Source organism: Globicephala melas, chromosome 1 (genome assembly GCF_963455315.2).
Source record: "Globicephala melas chromosome 1, mGloMel1.2, whole genome shotgun sequence".
NCBI classification, from domain to species: Eukaryota; Metazoa; Chordata; class Mammalia; order Artiodactyla; family Delphinidae; genus Globicephala; species Globicephala melas.
Window position 1 is genome coordinate 144,886,439 of NC_083314.1, and position 23,832 is coordinate 144,910,270.

Below are 23,832 nucleotides of genomic sequence, written 5' to 3' on the forward strand. Positions count from 1 at the left end.
GGTAATTTTAGTGACTGGAAGTGGCTTCACAAAAGGTTGGTTCATTTAATTAAGGAACAAATAAAAATGAGTGGGTGGATACTTTATTATAAAGAAAATAATGCCACATTCTTGATTCTTGGGCTTGGTTTGAAAAATATACTTCAGTCTTTTTTTTTTTTTTGTCCATGCCATTGCAGTCTGTGGGATCTTAGTTCCCCAACTTGGGCCTGGCAGTGAAAGCACCGAGTCTTAACCACTGAACTGCCAGGGAATTCCCTACTTCAGTCTTTATAGTCAGTACAGGAGCAGTGTGAGGATGAAACCAAATAAAGGTAGACAAGTTGAATAAGCTAGAGGGAGAGAGGTTTTCTTAGACATCTTAGAAGAGCCCTACCCCTCCAAAAATTTACACACACACACACACACACACACACACAAATAATTGAGACTACATGGTTTGGGGGGAGGTAATGACGAGTTATATAATTACAAAGTTAGCCCCCCAAGTACCCTTTTTTGACCTATAATGATTTAGCATAGTCTAGGTCTAAAAATAGCAATTTAAGATAGAACCTGAGTCGCTAATGGTTTTCTCTCTGTATATGGAAATGAGGTCTTGAAGGCTATATAGTATACTGTGGTATGGCTATGAGATAATGTATTTGCATATTTTTCTATATATGGACATTTGGATGATTTCCAATTTTTCTCTACCACTAATGTTGCTGCAGTGAACATTGTTGACATATCTTTGTGCATGTGTGTGAACATTTCTATAAGATATATAGAAATGAAATCACTGGATTGAAACGTATGCAGAGTTTACATTTTTAAGAAAATAGGTATGGCCATATTCTCCTACAAAAATACTGTACCCACTGAGATTCATAAGCAAGTGTGTGAGAATACCCTGTCCCCTTGTCAGTATTGGATAGCAATACAAATTTAGCTAATTTGCTGGATGAAAAATATTTTGTTGTTTTCAGTTGATTATCTTTGATTTCTGCTAAGGTTCAGCATCATTTCATTTATTAGACATCTTGTATTTCTTCTTGAAATGTTTGTATATATTTTTAAACCTATTTTTATTAGTTTTTGGTTTTTGCTCTTATTGATTTGAAGGGACTCATGTATATTGTTATTCTTTTCTCTCAATATGTACTTTTCTCTTTGATTTAATTTATGATGTTTTGTTTTAGAAAAGTTTTAAATTAGAATATAGTGAAATCTTTCCTCCCCCCCCACCGCCCTTTATAGCTTCTGGATTTTGTATCTTGTTTAGCATAAATTTTCTTCATGCCAATATTATAGCAATATTTTCTCATAAATACTTTTAAGACATTTTTTTTCTTTTAGCTCTGTAAGCTATGTGAATTTATATGTGTTAGGTGTAAGATAGAGATGGCTATTTTATCTCCCTAAATGAATTATCTATTGTTTCAACATCATTTATTGAATTATAATAAAGTATTGCAACAATATTATAAACATTTTTCTGTTTCTAGAACCTGTTTTCTTAAATTGATCTGTAGGTGTTCCTGTTCCAGTATACTCTTTAATTTTAATTGCTTTAAAATATTTATTTTTATAATTGGTAAGGCAGTTCCCTCTCATGTTTTCCCTTTTCAAAATGTTCTTGGCATTTTTGGGTTTTTTTTTGGTCCATATGAATTTTAGAATCAGTATGCCAAGTTACACACACACACACACACACACACACACACACACACACTTACTGGGATTTTAAAATTGGAATTGCCTTGAATTTATAGATTAATTTGGGGGAAGAATTTATATCTTTGTAATATTGAAGTTCCCATTGCAATGACATGGTATGACTAGTTACGTCTGTTATTTTCTCCTGTAAAATTTTCTAGTTTTCCTCATGTTGGATGAGGAACAGAATGGCTTCTGGTGCCATGCTACTTGGGTTCAATCCCTGCTAAGCTTGGGCAAATGAAAATCCTTTATTTTGTGTGTGTGTGTGTGTGTGTGTGTGTGTGCGCGCGCGCGCGCGCTTTAGTTTCCTCATCCATAAAATGGGAATAATAACTCATTAGGGTTATTATGAAGATTAAATGGGTTAAGACATATAAGTTAATACACTTAAAATATGAGGTGTTATTATTAGATATATATAGTTTCTTTTGCTTTTGTGAATAGGATCTTTTATTTAAATCTCATTTTAATTGGTTACTTTTGGTATATAGGAAATTCATGATTTTCGTTCATGGTTCTTGATTTGGATGCTTTGCTGAACTCTTCATACTATACTAATATATATATATTTTAAATTCTCTTGCATTCTCTTGGTAATCGTATATTTTTGCAATGAATTGTTTTAGCTTTCAGTATCTTTGCTGTATAAATCTATTTTGTTTATTTATATTGTGGATCTATTTTCATTTGCTAGGACTTCTAATACAGTGCTGAATAGAAGTGATGATGAAGAGCATTTTGTCCATAATTATCTTTAAATGGATTTGATGATTTTGTAGAAGTTAACTCTCTGTAAAGCTAAGGGGGGTGTGTGTGTGTGTTCTTAATTTGTTATGGAGTGGGTTTTGGATTTTCATTAAATTATTTTTATTATACAAATAAGTGATTGTATTTTTATTACAAAAGATTGAAAAATATGTAGAAATTATAGAGTAAAGCATGAAAGTTCTTGTATCTTGCTCTACTTTTATTCCTCTTTCCAGATGTATATATTATTGTTACACTTGGTTTGTATCCTTTTAGTTCTTTTGCTGTACCTTTATGTACATTTAGTGTGTATATGTGTACACATAATTTTATTTATTTTATAAAACTACTTGATATTTTGTTTCATTTAGCAGATATTAAGTATCTATCATGTATCAGGTCCCCTTTAGGCATTAACATTCTTTTGTTCATTCAACAAATATTTCTTAAATGTTTCCTAAGTGCCAGGCAATGTCTTAGGTGCTGGGAATATAGCTATGAAGAAGAAAAGTCCTGCCCTCAGAGCTAACTTTCTAAAGGTGCAGACAGAAAAGTTTTTAAAAACCCCAAAAAACTAAAAAACAAAAACAAGTGATGATAAATAGTGTGAAAAAAGTTAAAACAGGATAAAAGAGGATAGGGATGGACTGGGGTGCAATATTAGATAGTGCGTCAGAGAAAGCGTGTTTGAAAAGGGGACATTTTAGCAAAGACTTGAAAGAGATGGAGCAGATGTTCAAGAAAGAACAATAACGTTTTGGTCAGAGCAAAGAGAATGAGGGAAGAGTAGGAAAGAAGTTTGGAGAAGTGGTGGGGCGCCAGATTATGTGGAGCTTTCTAGGCCCTGGTAAGGATTTTGGATTTTATTCCGAGTATGATGGGAAGCCATTGATGGATTTTGAAAAGAGAAATGGCCTTGTATTAGTTTGTTAGGGCTGCCATAACAGAATACCAAAGTGACTTAAACTACAGAAATTAATTTTCTTACAATTCTGGAGGTTAGAAGTCCAAGATAAAGCTGTCAGTAGGTTTGGTTTCTTCTGAGGCCTCTCCCTTTGGCTTGCGGTTGACGGTCTTCTTGCTGTCTCCCCATCTGCTCTTTGATCTGTGTGTGGGCATGTCCAGTATCTGTGTGTCCAGATTTCCTCCTCTTAATCAGGACACCAGTCAGATTAGACTAGGGCCCACCCTAATGGCCTCATTTTAACTTAATCACATCTTTAAAGACCTTATTTCTAAATACAGTCACATTCTGAGGTTAAGACTTTTTACATAAGACTTTTGGAGGAACACAAGTTAGCCCATAATACACCTGATCTGCTTTCTTCAGGCTGCTAAGGATAGACTTGAGGTATGTGTGTGGGGTGGGAGTGGGTAGTGTAGGCTTTTTTTCAGACTTTCTTGGGAAGAACTAATACCTTGTCATGTTCTCTTTTCTATTTTCTCCATTAATCTGATTAAATTCACATGTTTTCTAATAATTTCTAAAAACTTCTGGTCTGCGTAATGGCATCCTTTTCTTTCTTTTATTGAAGTATAGTTGATTTACATTAATGTGTAAGTTTCAGGTATACAGCAAAGTGATTCAGTTATACATATATAAATATAATATATTTTCAGATTCTTTTTCATTACTATAAGATATTGAATATAGTTCCCTTTGCTATACATAAATCCTTGTTGTTTATCTATTTTATATATAGTGGTGTGTATCTTTTAATCCCATACTACTAACTTATTTCTCCCCGCTCTCCCTTTCCTCTTTGGTAACCATAAGTTTGTTTTTTACGTCTGTGAGTCTGTTTCTGTTTTGTAAATAAATTCATTTGTATTAGATTCCACATATAAGTGATATAATATTTGTCTTTCTCTCCCTGACTTACTTCACTCAGTATGGTAATCTCTGGGTCCATCCATGTTGCTGCAGATGGCAGTATTTCATTCTTTTTTTATGGCTAAGTAATATTTCACTGTGTGTGTGTGTATGTGTGCATGTGTGTGTAACATCTTCTTTATCCATTCATCTGTTGATGGACACTTAGGTTGCTTCCATGTCTTGGCTATTATAAATAGCACTGCTGTGAACATTGGTGTGCATGTATCTTTTCAAATGAGAGTTTTCATTTTTTCTGGATATATGCCCAGGAGTAGGATTGCTGGATCATATGGTAACTCTGTTTTTAGTTTTTTTAAGGAACCTTCATACTATTTTCCATAGTGGCTGCACCAATGTACATTCCCACCAACAGTGTAGGAGGGTTCCTTTTTCTCCACACCCTCTCTAGCATTTATTATTTGTAGACTTTTTGATGATGGCCATTCTGACTGGTGTGAGATGGTACCTCATTGTAGTTTTGATTTGCATTTCTCTAATAGTGATATTGAGCATCTTTTCATGTATCTGTTGGCCACCTGTACGTTTTCTTTGGAGAAATGTCTATTTAGGTCTTCTGACCATTTTTTGATTGAGTTGTTTGTTTTTTTGATATTGAGTTATATGAGCTGTTTGTACATTTTGGAAATTAACCCCTTGTTGGTTGTATCATTTGCAGCTATTTTCTTCCATGCTGTAGGTTGTCTTTTCGTCTTGTTTATGGTTTCCTATGCTAACATTTTCAAAGTCTGTTGTGATTTTGTTCTCAAACAAAGCCAAAACAAAAAATAACCATAACTTTTTTTTTTTTTTTTGCGGTACTTGGGCCTCTCACTTATGTGGCCTCTCCCGTTGCGGAGCATAGGCTCCGGACGCGCAGGCTCAGCGGCCATGGCTCACGGGCCTAGCCACTCCGCGGCATGTGGGATCTTCCCGGACGGGAGCGCAGCAGGCGGACTCTCAACCACTGCGCCACCAGGGAAGCCCGCTGTTTTTTAAATGTGAATTTTGATATGGGAAGGAGATAAATCCATGTTTTTTGTCTTCCATCTTGACTCATAGGCTCCTTTTCTTGTTGCATGTTATTTTTTATAGTTTCTGCTAGAAAACTTTTTTTTTTTCCCATCTTCAATGCTCAGGTTAAGTGTACCTTATCTCAGAAGCCTTCCCTGACTGCTTCCTTCTTTCTAACAACCTGTGTTTACCCCTGTCATTCTGTATTGTACTGGCTTTTTTGTATTGTACTAGACAGTGAGTGCCTGAGGATGAATAATGTGATTTTATTCTCTTTACCCTTAATGTATCTTATACACTTCAGGCTGCTAAGTAAATGTTTATTGACTAACACACTGGAGAATGAGTATAAATGCGAGAAGTTTGTCATAGGTACTCAGTCATCAAACTGGCACAACAGTTTTACTAATTAGGATAGTCATGCTTACAGCGGTGCTACTAGTCTGTGGGATTTACTTTTCTTAGAGATGTAGCCAGTTTCTTAGTTCATAAAAGCATCTTTGGAGACTGGTATAAAATATCAAACACATTGTACCAAAAGGAATCAACAGAGTTTAAATATAATGAGATTTTGATTCAATATTTAAGCTGATATGACTGCTCTGTATATTGAGTGATATGTCTCTTTTAGGGTAGGTCTTCTGGTATGGTAGAATGTTTATTAAATACTTATAAGCTAAAAAAAATAGTAAGGGAGGCTGGGTGGTGGGTTTGTTGTCTATGTTTAACTTCTAAAATTTAGTTTTTGAATAGGTAAATATATTTTCATAGTTCAAAATTAAAAATACAAACAGGGTAGATGCCCTGTATTTAGAAAATACAAACAGGGAAGCATCTCTCTTATCCTTTCCCTGTAGATACTTGGAAACTGATAAGCTTTTGAGGTTCTCCTCACAATCAACCAGTTTTCATTAGTTTAAAAATAGTGTGTGTGTGTGTGTGTGTACTTGGATTTTTAAAATAATTCTGGTAAGCTGATCACTTGCATTGGTGTACTATAATGAATGGCTGACTCAAATGTTTTGTGATTTTTTTTTTCTTTTTTTTTTTTAGATACATCAAATTACGAAATGGCTTGCAGGCACTTTTGATTTCAGACCTAAGTAATGTGGAAGGTAAAATGGGTGATGCAACAGATGATGAAGAGGAAGAAGAAGAGGAGGAAGAAGAAGAAGATGATGATGACGACGACGACGATGATGATGAAGATTCTGGAGCGGAAATAGAAGATGATGATGAAGAGGGTTTTGATGATGAAGATGAGTTTGATGATGATGATGAACATGATGATGATGATCTTGATACTGAGGATAATGAATTGGAAGAATTAGAAGAGAGGGCAGAAGCTAGAAAGAAAACCACCGAAAAACAGGTGTGAATCATGTCTGTTATATCTTTTTCTAATTTGGGAATTCTTTGGGATAAGTTCCAAAGTTATGTTTATCTCTTAATGGCCAAAAGGAAATATATATCTTTTGATCTTAGTAAAGGTATATTTATTCTGTATAAAGATTACATTTAAAAAAATGTTTTGCTCTAATTTTAAAAGTGACAAATGCTTATTATAGAAGCTAATGGAAAATAAAGAAAAACAAAAATATAAAAGTTGCCCATAACCATAACTCTCAGAGGTAATCACTGGTAGTATTTGACTGCGTTATATGTTTTAAAAACAAATGTCTGGAGGTGAGGATCCGCATAATTCTTAGCCTGGGATAGAGGAATAAGAGAGAGTATCATCCTTGGAGAGACTGGAAAAAGCATAATAAAAGAACAAGGCTAGTGTAGAGTCCTCACCTGGGCCTAGGGTTCTAAGAGTCCTCATATGGGTAATTTCTGTCTTGGTAATTGAATCTGATTTATCTCTTTTTATGAGGAAGCACCAGAGGTCTGAATAAATAATAAGTAAATTGGAAGAAATGAAATAGAAATGGGGAGTTGAGCTTAGTTAGTGAAACATATAATGACAATAGGTGAATAGATAAGTAGGGCTTGATAGAGATAATTTTCCTCTCTGGATATTTTTTTAAGAATGTTTCTATTTTGCAGTAGGAAATACCTATATTGGAGGATAATATTCTGGAGCTATTATAGTGGAATTGATCAGCAAATGTTTGTTAAAGCTAGTATCTTGAATATTGATAATGCATTCAACATGGTACAGTCCTCAAAGAATGAATTAAAGTTCAGATTATTAACACTAAAATCTAAAGGTCATATGTATAATACTATAAAGTCAGCTCTCAAAGTGTGAAGATGTGAGATTTAAGTAGCAGATATGGCCTAAATAAATTCTTTGATAGATACTCTTCCTGGAAAAAAAAATTTTTTTTTTTAAAGAAGATTGTGGCAATTCTTTCACTGAGGTGTTGGAGGGATTGAGTCATGTTTAAAGAAGCTATTTGCCCTTGCTATTCAGATTGTGAGTGATGCCTGTTTTGGGAGAGCAAGATAGGTCAAGTGGTTTTAGCTTGGAAAGCTTTAGGGATGAAAACCAAAACACTGGGGGAAAAAAAAAATATATATATATGCTACTTGATAGTTTATACTAAAGTCTTTGTAAGTAAATTGGGAATTAATAAATTCACTTTTAATTTAAAATAGATCTAGTAATTCCAAATAGAGGAATAATAGAAGGGAAGAAATGATAAAAGTCAGAAATGGAAAGAACATTGACAGTCAGGAAACCTGAATTCTAATTCTGAGTCTGTCACTATCTTTCTGAATGATCTTAGGCCTTTTCATTTTCTCATTTTTTTCTCATTTCTAAAATAAGAGAATTAGGTTACATAAATTTTAAAGTCCATTTTAGCTCCAAAACTTACTGTGTTATAACTTCATAACTGAATATTCCTTGTCTGTAAGTTTCTTTCTATATGTCTGTCTATTTGTAGCTTTTCCTGTGTTTTGGACTTCTGTATACCTTCTATCAACTGATGAGCAAAACTCTAGGATTAAATTAAGAATTGTTTTGACAGCCAATTTTATTGTCAAGATATAATAAAATATCTTAGATTTATACAGAAATTGTGAACCTCTTTGACAAATGAATATGTGCATCCAGTATTTTGGGTACCCCTTTTTATCTTGCTTAAGTGCATCAAACTCCAAATGTTACCTCGTCTAGAAGCAGTAAGGTCACATTCTAGAGATCATTTAAAAAATGGCTTAGATGCTGCCTTTCTTTTCTGAGAACTTGGTATGATATATTCCCTCATAAGATATTGATAGCTAATTCTCTGGATATTAGAAAGGAATGGAGGAACCTAATGCAATTTGAAGAAGAGATCGAATTGTTTAGATTCAGATGCAGTGGGTACACGAGTGAAAGGCTTTCCTTTGATCCCATGATCTGGGAAAATGATTTATATTCATTGAATGAATAAATGCCTACAAAAGGGAAATAACGTAGATAGTCTAGGTAAGAGGTGGCTTAAGAGTAGTATAGGGTTTGCAGCGGTTTTATGATTTTTTGTTTGAAAAATGTGAAATGTGTTCAAGATAAATATGTGAATTTATAAGGGTAGTGGGAAGAAAAAATTTTGAGGTTTTTGGAGAACTTTTACCTAATTAGCAAGTTAACTACTCTTTTGAGTTATCATTTTTATCCCCTCTATTTTCTTCCTCTCAAAAGGAAATTGTTCTTAATCTGAAAGCTTTGATAAATTAACAAGATTGGAATTTAAATATGATATATGCTGAATTATGATTTGTTTAGGCCTTTCTTAAGTCAATTCTCAAGTATGAATTTTTCAAGTATGAATTTCTTGGGTAGATAATTCTCAAGTATGAATTTCTTTTCTAGCAATTGCAGAGCCTGTTTTTGCTGTTGTCAAAGCTGACTGATAGACTGTGGTTTAAGTCAACTTATACAAAAATGTCTTCAACCCTGCTGGTCGAGACAAGAAAACTTTATGGGGTAGTTGGAGCTGAAAGCAGGTTAGGCATCTATTAAACATCACAGAACAGGTTAGACTGTGCCTTAAAGAAGTGGATATTCCCTCATGTTGTAACTGAGTTTATGTGCCTAAGGCTTAAGTATGGGATTTATGGTATCAAGTGAGACTATTTGGTTCTTCCAAAAACGTACTTTTTTTTTTTTTCTCCTCTGACACATGGTTAGACTTTATACCAGGTGTATGCTATTTTTTAAAAGCCCTCTAAGAGGATAACCATTTATCAAAACAGTCTTGTGTCATCGAATCTGTTAGCCCTTTAAAATTGACATTTGTAAAATTTGGGAAAGTTAATAATTCAACTTTCTATCCTCAAGGATTCAAATTGACTATTTTTCTCTCCCCTTTTGTATCTTTTAACTTATAATGATATAATGGTATGCCCTGATCATTTTAAATGCAGAATTTGGTATGCCTCCTGACCATCTATTTTGTTGGAAACTGATTTTCCCAAGGTATTGGGAGAATATCAACCAATAAGTATTTTATGTATCTTCAATAAGAAGTGAAGAACTAAAAAGCCTCTTTAAAGTTTAGTTCTGTAGTTTTTTAATAGTTAAAGATTTTCTTTCTTAACCATTTATTTATTTTCTTTGTTAGATGTTTTCCTGACTTGTTATTTTATGCCCTGTTTTAATAAAAACAAGATTTTCTGAGTAACATATTGAGAAGTTTCCATCTAGTAACTGAGTTACTGAACACAGAGAGCCTTTAATTGCTTAGAGATCTTTAGACAGAATCTACTCAGGTATATTACTTCTGCAGATTTCTGAAATCTGATAAATCAGGAAACAAACTTGGTCCAGAACTTTGAAATGCTGGCACAATATAATACTTGGGTGGGCTGGCCAGTCCCCCTTCGCTTTTTTCTGTCTGTTTCTGCTTTTTTCCTTAGGTCTGCACCTCTTCAGCATTTGGCAGGATGGCAAGAGGAGGAGCAGCAGGGTGAAACTGACACAGTTCTGGTGAGTTTCACTTTGCTGCTCCTCCTGATTCTCAGGGAAAGAATTTTGTTACTTTCTATTGGAAAAAGTCCATCTCCAAGTGAATCTTTAAAATGAGATGATAATATTATTCCTTTAGGATTGACTCACTGTTTATTTGTATGTGTTCTACTTACTCCAGTCTGCAGCGGCTCTTTGTGTTGGAGTTGGGAGTTTTGCTGATCCAGATGACCTGCCAGGGCTGGCACACTTTTTGGAGCACAGTAAGATCTTTGTAAAATATCATTCCCGGGTGTGTTTTTCCCTCTAAATTTGAATGAAATGATTTCAAAGATAAGTAACTGGTTTGGTAGAATTATAATTTGTTTAATAAGAGAAAAACTAAGAAAAAATGTTAGTGGATATCATAGGGGAAGACTTAATTTTAATCTCCTTGAGTGCACTTATTTTGAAGATTAGAGTGAAACCACTTAGAAAACTATTTTAAAATGTAGGTTTTATTATTCAGGTACAGGAAGCCCAACAAATCAGGAGAAAATTGCTAACCTCTAGGAATTTAGTCTGTAGCCTTGGGAGGGGCAGTCTCTTCCAGGGCTGGCAAGGCCTCAAGATGTCAAAGCATCAGAAATAAAATAAAAAGGCATGATTAATATCAAAATAAAACAGAAAATCTTCAGTTTAATTATGAATGTACCCAAGTAAAACCTTTGTGAATGCTATACAGTTATGATACTTAAATTACTCATTTTTTTGTGTTCTGGTTTTCTAAGCTATTCAATAGTTGAGGGTAAACTTCTCATGAGATTTTACAGTAGAAATTAATCTGTTTATATGTCTGTGTTTACATTTTAACCTTTTCACAAATAAATTATGTATTTCTTTCATTAAAAATAAAATGTTTAGGCTTTGAGAATAAAAGTAGTATATGAACGTTATAGAAAATTACAAAAACAGAAGTGTAATGAAGAAAGTATTATCCAGACGTAACCATTGTTCATGACATATTTTCTTCTTTTTTTTTTTTTCTGCATATGAGAAATTTCATCCTTGTTAATAAAAACATTGTCTGTATCTTTGTGTTCTGTGACTTTGTGTTCTTTCCACTTAGTGGTATTCATGGGTAGTTTGAAATATCCAGATGAGAATGGGTTTGACGCCTTCCTGAAGAAACATGGGGGTAGTGATAATGCTTCAACGGATTGTGAACGTACAGTCTTTCAGTTTGATGTCCAGAGGAAGTACTTCAAAGAAGCCCTGGATAGGTAATTAACTCAAAATGTATTTTTATTTTGATTATCTAATGCCACCTTACAATTGGAAATATTGGGCATTATTCTATGGTATTTCTTTTCTAGCAGTGTTCTAATTCTGTAGAATTGTCACAATACTTTATTTGGAGAAAAGAGCAAATTATAAATACGCCTTGGCTCTTGTTTTGTAATCCTTAGTCTTTGTTTTAAAGATTAAACTGAAGCCCTTTAAACACCTTTTGAGTTTTGTACATAACATAGTCTCTATTGACTCATTATTGCAATTGTTATTTTCTAATTTAGTAGAAAATATGGAAAAACAGAGAAGCAAAAAGAGATAAGATTGCTCCCAATTTCATAATCTAGAGTTAACCGTGATTGATATTTTGGAATATAGCTATCTATACTCGTATATGGGATCAGCTTGTTCATATCTTTTCATATTTTTAAACAAGGTATATCACTTTTACATATAATTTTATAATTTATAAAGCATGATTTTAAGTGATTGTTTATGATTCATATTATATAGAAGTACCATAATCTGTTCAGCCAGTCACATATTATTGGACAGTTGAATTGTTTCCAGTTTTCTAGTATTGTAATGCTATGATGAATATCCTAATCTTTGTGTACATCCTTAATTATTTCTTTTAGTTAAGTTCTAAGGAGTGAAATTTCTATTTTCATGAATATTTTTAAAGCTTTTTTTAGAAGAACTTTTGATACTCACTGCAAAATTGTCTTCTAGAAAGTTTATGTCAGGGCATTAGTAGAGCTTTGCTATCACAAGGTTGTAAACCAAAGCCTACGCTGGAAAAAAAGGAGTCACTTTATACCAAAATCTAGATAAACATAAGATTGAAATATAAAAAAAAGAAATCCCAAGTTTGACCAGTATAATGTAAGCCCTGAGGGCAGAAATTTTGGACTATTTTTTGTTGATATATCTCCAGCATCAAGAATTTGGCAGATACTTGATATTTCTTGAATGAATTAACACAGTTTTTCTTTAATAGAAAAAAATGCCATAAAATCAAAACAGAAATGGCAAAAAAAAAAATCTCAAAACATGACAAAGGTCCAGTTTTCTTAAATTGTCTCATCCCTTAAGAGATTAATTTGACCCTGAGAAAACTTTTAGGTAAATTCCTGTAAGTTGAAAGCATATACCATTATTTTCAATGAAATAAATATTTTATGTGTTCTTCTTTTCTTTTTCTTTTTCTTTTTTTTTGCGGTACGCGGACCTCTCACTGTTGTGGCCTCTCCCGTTGCGGAGCACAGGCTCCAGACGCGCAGGCTCAGCGGCCATGGCTCACGGGCCCAGCCTCTCCATGGCATGTGGGATCTTCCCGGACCGGGGCATGAACCCTTGTCCCCTGCATCGGCAGGCGGACTCTCAACCACTGCGCCACCAGGGAAGCCCCTTTATGTGTTCTTGAACCCCCAAATTAACAACTTTTTTTCCTAAAACAATGCCAAAATTCCATTAAAATTGATACAATTACTTTGATGACAATATTTATAATAGGATACAACTTAGTGGTTTTTCTTCATTAATCTAAAATATGGCTGTCTACTTACATTCAGTGAACTAGTTTATAGCTCTTTTTTAATCATATACTTAAGGACATGCTTATAGCACATATATTTGATCTCAGTGTTTCTCTAATTAAACATTTAATTCCCAAATAACAAACGAAAGAATAGAGACAAAAGAAATTAACAAAGGCAATGCAAATGATGCCCAAATTTATCTTTTCTATAAACTTAGAAAATTAGGAATACTCTGGGACTTTCCTGGCCGTCCAGTGGTTAAGACTCCACGCTTCCATTTCAGGGGGTGCAGGTTCAATCCCTGGTTGGGGAACTAAGATCCCACATGCCGCATGGCCAAAAAGAAAAAAAAAAGCCATGAGAAAATTAGGAATACTTTTAGGATGACTGCATGTTTGCTCTTGTTTCAAAGTTTTCAGCTTCCAAGTTTCACAACATCGAAACAGGTCTTTATGTGTGAAGAAAGCTTAAGCAGTAGACAAGTTGAATTCTCATGACTTTATATTTGGTTATATCCAGATATAAAGAAGGAAAAATCCACTTCATTGGAAAAAAGAATAGGCAAGGGATATGTTGAATAAATTCTGACCACCTCAGAGACGATGCAACTTGGTATAAAGTCTAGTTAAAGAACTTGTTTCATTTCTTCTTAAGAAATTCTATGTATTTGAAATCTAAGGACTACTTCAGGAAATCAAAAGATATTTACACATTTATTATAGATTATTTCTACTTAAAAGAAAAAGAACCTATCAGAATTAATAAGAAGAATGCTACTGCTTAATAGGAGAAATAAATAAGAATATCAAACCATGAATTCATGCCATAAATGGTAGATAGTGGTAGAGCATTAAGCATTGCCTATACTATAATAAATATGAAAATATTACACTTCTACAGTTAGTAAGGCATAAAAAGTCTTTGGATCATTTTCAAAGGACTCTTATATAGCGTGGATTAAGTGCCAGTATTTTTTAATAAGTCACTAAAATCCAATTCCTTCACAGGTCACATTGTTTATCAGTATTTTGAATCATTTAAATAAAAAGTTGAGGAGATGACTGAATTTTTACTCTAGTAAGTAAATGAGAATGGAAGCTGCTTTTGCCCTGGTGGCATTTGCTAATTTCAGTAAATTTGAACTTTGGTTTATCAGTATTTCAGGGCAAGAGCAAGAATTATCAAAGCCCAGGATGTTCATATGGTGGGATGTCTAACAGGATGCCCTTCTCATGATAAACTGGGACTCCAGAAGGCATCACCCTCAGGTTGAAGAAATGGATTAGCCATCCTGAGGAATTACAGCCTGCTTTCAAAATGCCTGAGTTGTCTAGCAAACCTTAAGCCTTGATTGTGATTTAACATGGTCCAGAGCTGGTAGTGTTCTCTGATGCCCAAGAGAAGCAAACACAAATCCTCTCAAAAGGAAAATACCTTTATTTTATGCTTTACATTACTCCTATAAACCGTTTTTCAAGTAGAGTGACCAGCATTCAGTCACACATAAGCAGGCACACAACAAAACAAGACAACATGAATGAGAACAGAAAACAGAAAAAGACTTTTAATGCCTTAGAAATCTTAGAGATTGGAATGTACGATTACAAAAACGATTCAATTTTAAAGAAATAAGGGACAAGTTTGAATACAGTTGCAAGGCATAGGAAACTATAAAATGTGACCTATGGGATTTGAAATATAAAAAAAAGAAAGAGCATTTTGAACTGAGACATGATAATTGAAATTGAAACCCAATGGACAAGTTTAAGAAAAGAGTAGCTATAGATGAAGATAGAATTTGTGAATTGGAAGATAGACCAAAAGAAATCCCTAATACAGTATGAAGAGAAAAAAGATGAAAGGTACAGAAAAAAAGGAAAAGGGGCATAGTGGATAGAGTGAAAATGTCAAATATGTATTTACCTGGGGTCCTAGAAGGAGAGGAGAGAAAGATAGAGTAGACAAAATACTTGAAGGTTTGGTCACTGGAAAATTTCCAGAACATCAAATCAGACGTTAAAGAAGTTTAACTAATTCCAAAAGTGTATATTAAAAGACATCCACATATAGAAAGATATAGTGACTACAGAAAACCAAATATAGAAAATCTTTGCAAGATGGAAGGGCAGAACTCCTTCAAAGTCATATTAGTCTGATGGATGACTTTTCAACAGCAGTAGTGGAAGCTAAAAGATAGTGGGGGGGCTTCCCTGGTGGCGCAGTGGTTGAGAGTCCGCCTGCCGATGCAGGGGACACAGGTTCGTGCCCCGGTCCGGTAAGTTCCCACATGCCGCGGAGCGGCTAGGCCTGTGAGCCATGGCCGCTGAGGCTGCGCATCCAGAGCCTGCGCATCCGGAGCCTGCGCTCCGCAGCGGGAGAGGCCACAACAGTGAGAGGCCCGCGTACCGCAAAAAAAAAAAAAAAAAAAGATAGTGGGATATCTGTAATAGCCTGAAAGAAAATAACTACCAACCACAAATTCTACACCAAGCAAAAAATATCTTGTAAGAATGATTGTAAAATAGACCTTTAGACACACAATTGAGAGTGTGTGCCACCAGCCAACTTACCAAAGGAAATTTAAAGAATTTATTTCAGGCAGAAGGAAAATGCAGATCAGAGATGTAAAAAAAAAAAGAAGAACAATGAGAGTCATTTTATGTGAATAAATATAAATGAACATTGATTACTTAAAACAGTAATTAAAAAACTTAAAAAGTATACAGAATTAAAGCAACAATAACATATCAATCAGGAATAATGATGATGGAGAAAAAGGTATTTTTCTAAGGTATTGATTAACGTTAGACATTGATAAGTTAAAAGGATACGTGTAATATTTTCAAGGGTAACTTCTAAAAGAACACAATTTGAGCGTAAAAATTCCAAACCAGTACAGGGAAAACATTTGGAATAATTCTTTTTAATAATAAATTCAAAGAAAAAAAAGTAGTAGGAGAGACAGAACAAGTGGGAGAAGCAGTACAAAGTAGGATGGAGGTAGATGTTGATCCATATATAACAGTAATTCTCATTAAATGTAAGTGGATTAATTTCCAATTAAACATTGTCAGACTGGATTTTTAAAAACCCAATCAAATAGTTTTCAAGACTTAGATGTAAGGCTTGGAAAAAATATTACTGTTGCTCAAAAGGCTCACTTCATATTGATAAAACTTAACTAGGAAGACATAATTATTTCCAGTTTGAACACATCTACTAACATAGCCTCACAGTAAATCATATATAAAGACCAATGAACAAGTAACCAACTGCAGTGGGAGATTTAACACCCCTTTCTCAGTAATTGATAGAACAACCGTAAAATCAATAAGGATGTAGAAGATTATAACAAAAGGATTACCACTTTTTTTCATAGATGTATACAGAATGCCTAATTAACACTTTCCAACTACAAAATTTTTTCAGTTGACCCTATTTTAAGCCACAAGTTCAGTCTCAAATTTCAAAGCATTGAAACCATATTAATTATGTCTTCTGAACACAGTGTACAGTTAAATTTTAGCTAGAAATCAGAAGCAGAAAGCCGACTAGAACATTGCCTTATGTTTGGAAATTAAATATATTTCTAAGAAACACCTGGGTAAAAGACGAAAGCATATCAGAAATTAGAAAGTATTTTATACTGAATTAAAAAAATATTATAGAACAAAAGTTGTGGGATGCAGCTATAGTAGTACTTAGAGGGAAATATATAATCTTAAATGTATATGCTAGAAAAGAAGAATGGCTTAAAATTAATGAGCTGATCAATCTCAGGAAGTCTGAGTAAGACCAGCAAAGTATGCCCAAAGAAAGAAGAAAGAAGTGATGAAAATAAATGAAATAAAAAGCAGACTGACCTCAGAAGAATGGTGAAATAGGACCTCCAAAAAGCCCCTCCTCTATAAAAGCAATGAGAACATTGCCAAAAATTGTCAAAATCAACTTTTTCAGAACTCTGGAAATAACCAAAAGCTTACAACAATCCAAGGAGTATTCATTCAAGTGAGTGACTAAATCTTACTAAGAACAGTGAGTTTTGTGGCATTTTAACTTGCCCTATTTCCATTGCCCTCTACCCAGCTCTACAGTAGTCTCGAAAACAAAGAGGTCCCACAATCTCAGTAAAAAACAGCAGTCTAGCAGCCACTGAAGGGGGCTGGATGGATTTAGAGCTCTCTAAAAACATCATTCTGGAGAATCTTTATTATTTGACCTGTCTGGTAATTTCCTGGGAACCACCATTCATGGATTTTTATGTATTTGGCCTGACTGGGAGCTCACCCATTTGCAGAAATCTTTCTCTGGAGGCATTTGTTGAAAACATTTGGATGGAAGTTGTTTACCTTTATGACTACCTGAGGCAGTGGATAACAGTTGGGGCAAACAAATAGGCTATTCAAAAAGCTTAAAAGGAAAAACTGGAAAATGAGATATCCTAAGGGGCTTTGAAAAGCTCCAGTATATTCCTGGAAATTTTGAAGGTCACATATGTGCATATAGCTGTGTCATGTCCAGGGCTGTGTGCCTGCTCAAGAAAGACCTAAGAATGCCTTAAGCTGTCACCATGGTTGACCTTGAGTCTCTGGGCAAGCAGGATGTGATGGCTAAGGCAGAGTTGTAAACTGCCTGACTGAATGTTGAAAGCATCCCCCAATATGCACAGACAACCCCTTGGCAAGGCATTTAATGAAATCTCTCCTCAACCAAAGATTATCACTAAGCTAACCAAGCAGTGGTTGTACTTGCCAAAGAATATGGAGTTTACAGAATTAGTTTAAGAAAGGTACTAAATATATAAACAGTAAGAACAGCAAACAGCAATAATAACAAACCCTGAGGAGGGAGGAGAATCTTGATTTACGGAGTTGCCACATTATATTATTTAAAATGTTGTTTTCAACAGAAAGTTATGAGGGATGCAGAAAGTATGGCTGAACACCAGAAAAACAGTAGTCAATAGAAACTGTCCCTAAGAAGGCCCAGATTCTGGAGTTACTAGGCAAAAACTTTAAATCACCTTTTTTTTTTTTTTTAACATCTTTATTGGAGTATAATTGCTTTACAGTGGTGTGTTAGTTTCTGCTTTATAAAGTGAATCAGCTATACATATACATATATCCCCATATCTCCTCCCTCTTGCATCTCCCTCCCACCCTCCCTATCCCACCCCTCTAGGTGGTCACAAAGCACTAATCTGATTTCCCTGTGCTATGTGGCTGCTTCCCACTAGCTATTTTACATTTGGTAGTATATATAAGTCCATGCCACTTTCTTACTTCGTCCCCACTTACCCTTCCCCCTCCCCGTGTCCTCAAGTCCATTCTCTAGATCTGCGTCTTTATTCCTGTCCTGCCCATAGGTTCTTCAGAAACATTTTTTTTTTTTAGATTCCATATATATGTGTTAGCATATGGTATTTGTTTTTCTCTTTCTGACTTCACTGTGTATGACAGACTCTAGATCCATCCACCTCACTACAAATAACTCAATTTCATTTCTTTTTATGGCTGAGTAATATTCCATTGTATATATGTGCCACATCTTCTTTACCCTAAATCACCTATTTTAATTATGTTCAAAGAGCTAAAGAAAACTGTCTAAGAACTAAAGGAAAATATGAGAATGATGTCTTACTAAATAGAGAACATCAATAAAGAGATACAAATTATTAAATAGAACCAAATAGAAATTCTGGAGTTGAGAAGTACAACTCAAATGAAAAATCAACTAGAAGGGCTCAACAGAAGATTTGAGTTAGCTGAGGAAAGAGTAAACAAACTTGAAGAAAGGTTAGTTGGGATTGTCCGGTCTGAGGAACAGAAATAAAGAAAAGGAATGAAGAAAAATAAACAGAGCCTCAGAGATCTGTGGGACACCATCAAGCATACTAACATGTGTATCATAGGCGTTCCAAAAGGAAATGAGAAAAGGGTAGAAAGTATTCTTGAAGGTATAATAGCCAAACTCTTTCCAAATTTGATAAAAGACCAAAATCTACATGTTCAAGCAACTCAAGGATTTCCAGAAGGATAAACACAGTGGTATTCACAACAACGACATTCACAATAAGACACATTATAATCAAGCTGTCAGAAGCCAAATGTAAAAAGAATATTGAAAGTTGCAAGAGAAGAGCAGCTTTTTTCATAAAAGTTAATCTCAGTAAGGTAAACAGGTGCTTTCTCATCAGAAATCATGGAGGCAAGAAGGCAATGGTATGACACATTCAAAGTGCTGAAAGAAAAAGACTACAAACCACGTATTTTATATCCAGCAAAAATACCCTTCTAAATGGAGAAATTAAGACAATCTCAGATGAGTTAAAAACCAAGTTTTAAGTTTGTCATTAGCAGATCTTCTCTATATGACATACTAGATGGATGGAGTCCTTCAGACTGCAGTGAAAGGACGCTGAAATCCACATGAAGAAATAAAGCATACTGGTAAAGCTAACTATATAGGTAAATATAAAAGAAAGTATAAATATACTTTTTGTAATTTTTTCCTATCTGATTTAAAAGATAACTAACTGTATAAAGCAAAAATTATAAATCTGTGTTGATAGGCATGTAATGTATAAAGACATCATTTGTATGGCAATAATAACACAAAGGAAGGGAGAGAGAACAGGTATATGGGAGCGAAGTTTTTGTATACTACTGAAGTTAAGTTGGTATTAATTCAAAATGGATTGTTATAAGTTAAGATGTTAGTTAAGAAAATAACTCAAAAAATATAGTAAAAGAAATGGCAAGGGAATTTAAATGGTACTCTAGAAAATATCTATTTTAACAAAAAGACGTCAGCAATGGAGGAATAGAGGGGAAAAAAGACATAAGACTTACAGTAAACAGATAGCAAAGGAAGATATAAATCCTGTCTTATCAGTAATTAAGTTAAGTGTAAACAGGTTAAGCATTTCAATTAAAAGACAAGGTACTGGCAGACTGGGGAAAGAAACATGCGTCAGCTATAAATGCTGTCTGTAAGAGACACACTTTAGATTAAAATACACCAATAGGTTGGCAATAAGAAGATGAAAAAAGATATACATACAAATAGTAATTAAAAGGGAGCTGGAGTGATTGAACTAATATCTGACAAAATAAGACTTTAAGATGAAACTTTTTACTAGAGACAAGGGAATTTTGTAATGATAAAAGGGTCAGTTCATCAAGAAGGTATAACAGTTATAAACATAAGTTCATCTTTCAAAGGAACCTCAAAATACATGAAGCAAAAACTGACAGAATTGAGGGGAAAAATACACAAATAATAATAGTTGCAAATGTAAATATCCCACTTTCAATAAAGGACAGAACAAACTAGGTAGATCAACAAGAAATAGAAGACATGAACAAGAGTATAAACTAACTAGACATCTGCAGAACACTTCACCCCAAATCAGCAAAATACACATTCTTCATAAGTGCAGCATGTATTTTTCTCCAGCATAGATATATATTAGGTCATAAAATAAATTTATTCCTAGTAAATTTGAAAGGATGAAATTATACAGAGTATGTTCTCTAGCTATAATGTAATGAAATCAGAAATCAGTAACAGAAGGAAATCTGGGAAATTTCACGAATCTGTAGAAATTAAACAACCTTACCCTAAATAATCAATGGATCAAAAAAGAAATCACAAGGGAAATTTAAAAAATAGAGACTAATGAAAATGAAAACAACATACAAAAATTATGGGATGCATCAAAACCAGTGCTCAGAGGGAAATTTATAACTGTAAACACCTCCATTAAAAAAGATCTCAAGTGACCCTAAACTTCCATCTTAATTAACAAGGCAAAGAAGAGCAATCTAAACCCAAGTAAGCAGAAGGAAGGACATAATAAAAATTTGAGTGGAAATAAATAGGGAATAGAAAAACAATAGAAGATAAAACCAACAGTTGGTTATTTGAAAAGATGAACAAAATTGACAAACTTTCGGCTAGACTAACCAAGAAAAAGGAAGGCTCAGATTATTAAAATGAGGAATGAAAGAGTGAACATTAGTATGATCTTAACCAAAATAAAAAAGAGTATAATAGAATATTATGAACTATTTTATGCCAACAAATAGATAACTGAGACGAAATGGACAAATTTCTAGAAGGACAAAACTATTGAAACTGACTTAAGAAGACAGAAAATCTGCATAGACCTGTAATGAGAGATTGGATGAGTAATCAAGAATTTACCAAATGAAAAGTATAGACCCAGGTGACTTCACTGGTGAATTCTACCAAACATTTAAAGAATTAACACTAATGCTTCATAAATTCTTCCAAAATATAGAAGAGGAGGGACACTTCCTAAATCATTCTATGAAGCCGGTATTACTTTGATATCAAAACTAGACAATCATTGCACAAGAAAACTACAGACTAGTATCTGTTATGAATAGAGATGCAGAAATCCTCAACAAAACCACAAAACTGAATCCAGCAACACATAAAAAGGATTATGCACAATCCAGGTGGGATTTATCCCAGGATTGCGAGGTTAGTTCACCATACAAAACCCAATCAACATAATATGCCATATTAATAGAAGAAAGGACAAAAACACATTCCAAAATTCATCTCAATATAAACAGAAAAAACATGTAACAGAATCTAGCACCCTCTCATTATAAAACACTTGATAAACTAGGAATAAAAGGGAACTTCCTCAACCTGATAAAGGGTATCTGAATAACCCACAACTAACATCATACTTAATGGTGAAAGGTTGAAAGCATTTCCCCAAAGATTAGGATCAAGATATCAGCACTGTCCACCTCTATTCAACATTGAAGTGGAGGTTTTAGCTAGAGCAGTTAGACATGAAAATGAAATAAAATCATGCAGATTCGAAAAGAAGTCAAACTATCTCTATTTGCAGATGGCATAATCTTGTACAGATGATTCTCATTATTTGTGGAGAATTCACCTACTCACTAAAATTTATTTGTAACTCCAAAATAAATACTTGCAGTGCTTTTCTAGTCATTCATGGACATGTGAAAAATTTGGGAAAAAATTTGAAAATTGTTGTGAAAAATTTGAGTTGCCTGACACACACCTTCTCAGCTGAGGTTGAAAAGGCAACACTCTACCTTTTTGTTTCAGCTTTCATACAGAAATGACCAGAGGATAAGGGACAGTACAATATAGTAAGAGAAGCTCTGGCTCTGGAGCCAGTTCTATGGAGTTTGAGTCCCAACTCTGGTACCCACTGGGGAAGTGGCCTCAGGCAGTTTCCTTAACACTTCTGAACCTCATTTTCTCTTTTGTGAAATAAAAGAGAATCAACTAGAATGAGATACCTTTAGGATTTAAGATCATAATCTGTGTATGTGTATTACTCCTAGGACAGTCATTCAATACTCGCTAATTCAGCAGTCATGACAACTTTAGAAAACATAACTACCACAAATAATAGGAACTCATTGTATATGGATAATCCTACAGAGTCCACAAATGAACTATTAGAGCTAATAGCAAGTTCAACAAGGTTGCAGGATCAAGATCATTGTACAAAAATCAGTTGTATTTTTATACACTAGCAATGAAAAATGAAATTAAGAGAAAATTCCTTGTACAATAGCATTAAAAAGAATAAAATACTTAGGAATAAATTTAACAAAAGAGGTGCAAGAGTTGTTTGTGGAAAGCCACAAAAATTTTTTTGAAAGAAATTAAAGAACAAATTAAATTAATAGAAAGCCATCCCATGTTCATAGATTACAAGGCTTAATATTGTTAAGATGACAATACATCCCAAATTGGTCTACAGATTCAATTTAGTCCTTATCAAAATTTCAGCTGTCCTTTTTGAAGAAATTGATGAGCTGATTCTAAAATTCATATGGAAAGGAAGAGACCAAGAATAGCCAAAATTATCTTGAAAAAGAACAAAGTTAAAGGACTCATATTCCCAGTTTCAAAACTTACTCAAATCTACAGTAATCAAGGCAACATGGTACTGGCATAAGAATAGACATATACTTCAGTGGAATAGAATTGAGGCTCCAGAAATAAACCATTACATTTATTGTCAGTTGCAAGGGTGCCAAGGCAATTCAATGGGAAAGAATAGTTTTTCAACAAATGCTACTGTGACAACTGGATATCCACATGCAAAAGAATGACGTTGGATCCTTTGTTCATACCATATACAAATATTAACAAATTGAGACATATGCTTAGGTGTAAGAGCAAAAACTATAAAACTCTAAAGAGAACATAGGCATAAATCTTCGTAACCTTGGACTTGGCAATAGTTTTTCAGGTATGACATCAAAAGCAGAAGCAACAAAGGAAAAACTAGATAAACTGGACTCCACTGAAATTAAACACTTTTTTGCTTTAAAGGGTCCTATGAAGAAAGTGAAAAGACAACTCACAGAATGGAAGAAAATACTTACAAATCATCTATCTGCTAAGGTGCTAGTATCCAGAATATATATAAAACTTCTAGTTTCAACAATAAGAAAACAAATAACCCAGTTTTAAAATGGGCAAACGATTTGAATAAGACATTTCTCCAAAGAAAATATTCAGGTGGCCAATAAGCACATGAAAATATGCTCAACATCTTAGTCACTAGGAAAATGAAAGTCAGAACTACAATGAGATACCACCTCACACTGGTCAGAATAGCCATCATTAAAAAGTCAACAAATAATAAATGTTGGAGAGGTATGGAGAAAAGGGAACCCTCTTACACTGTTGGTGGGAATATAAATTCCCACCAACTATGGAAAACATTATGGCAGTTCCTCAAAAAACTAAAA

The 23,832-nt window shown here is 34.0% G+C and overlaps 1 protein-coding gene across 4 annotated transcripts in view; it reads left to right on the forward strand.

The window, feature by feature from the left end:
• The window catches only part of NRDC (nardilysin convertase), a 91,382-nt gene that overhangs the window by 15,913 nt on the left and 51,637 nt on the right, over positions 1 to 23,832 (forward strand). For 3 of the 4 annotated variants that reach the window (XM_060305606.2, XM_030870105.3, XM_030870108.3), the window contains exons 2-6: positions 6,389 to 6,707; positions 9,141 to 9,274; positions 10,187 to 10,256; positions 10,417 to 10,498; positions 11,344 to 11,497. In XM_060305606.2, the coding sequence (XP_060161589.1) occupies positions 6,389 to 6,707; positions 9,141 to 9,274; positions 10,187 to 10,256; positions 10,417 to 10,498; positions 11,344 to 11,497 (759 nt within the window). The remainder of the gene's footprint in view (positions 1 to 6,388; positions 6,708 to 9,140; positions 9,275 to 10,186; positions 10,257 to 10,416; positions 10,499 to 11,343; positions 11,498 to 23,832) is intronic. The other variant, XM_030870109.3, reaches the window with a different exon arrangement.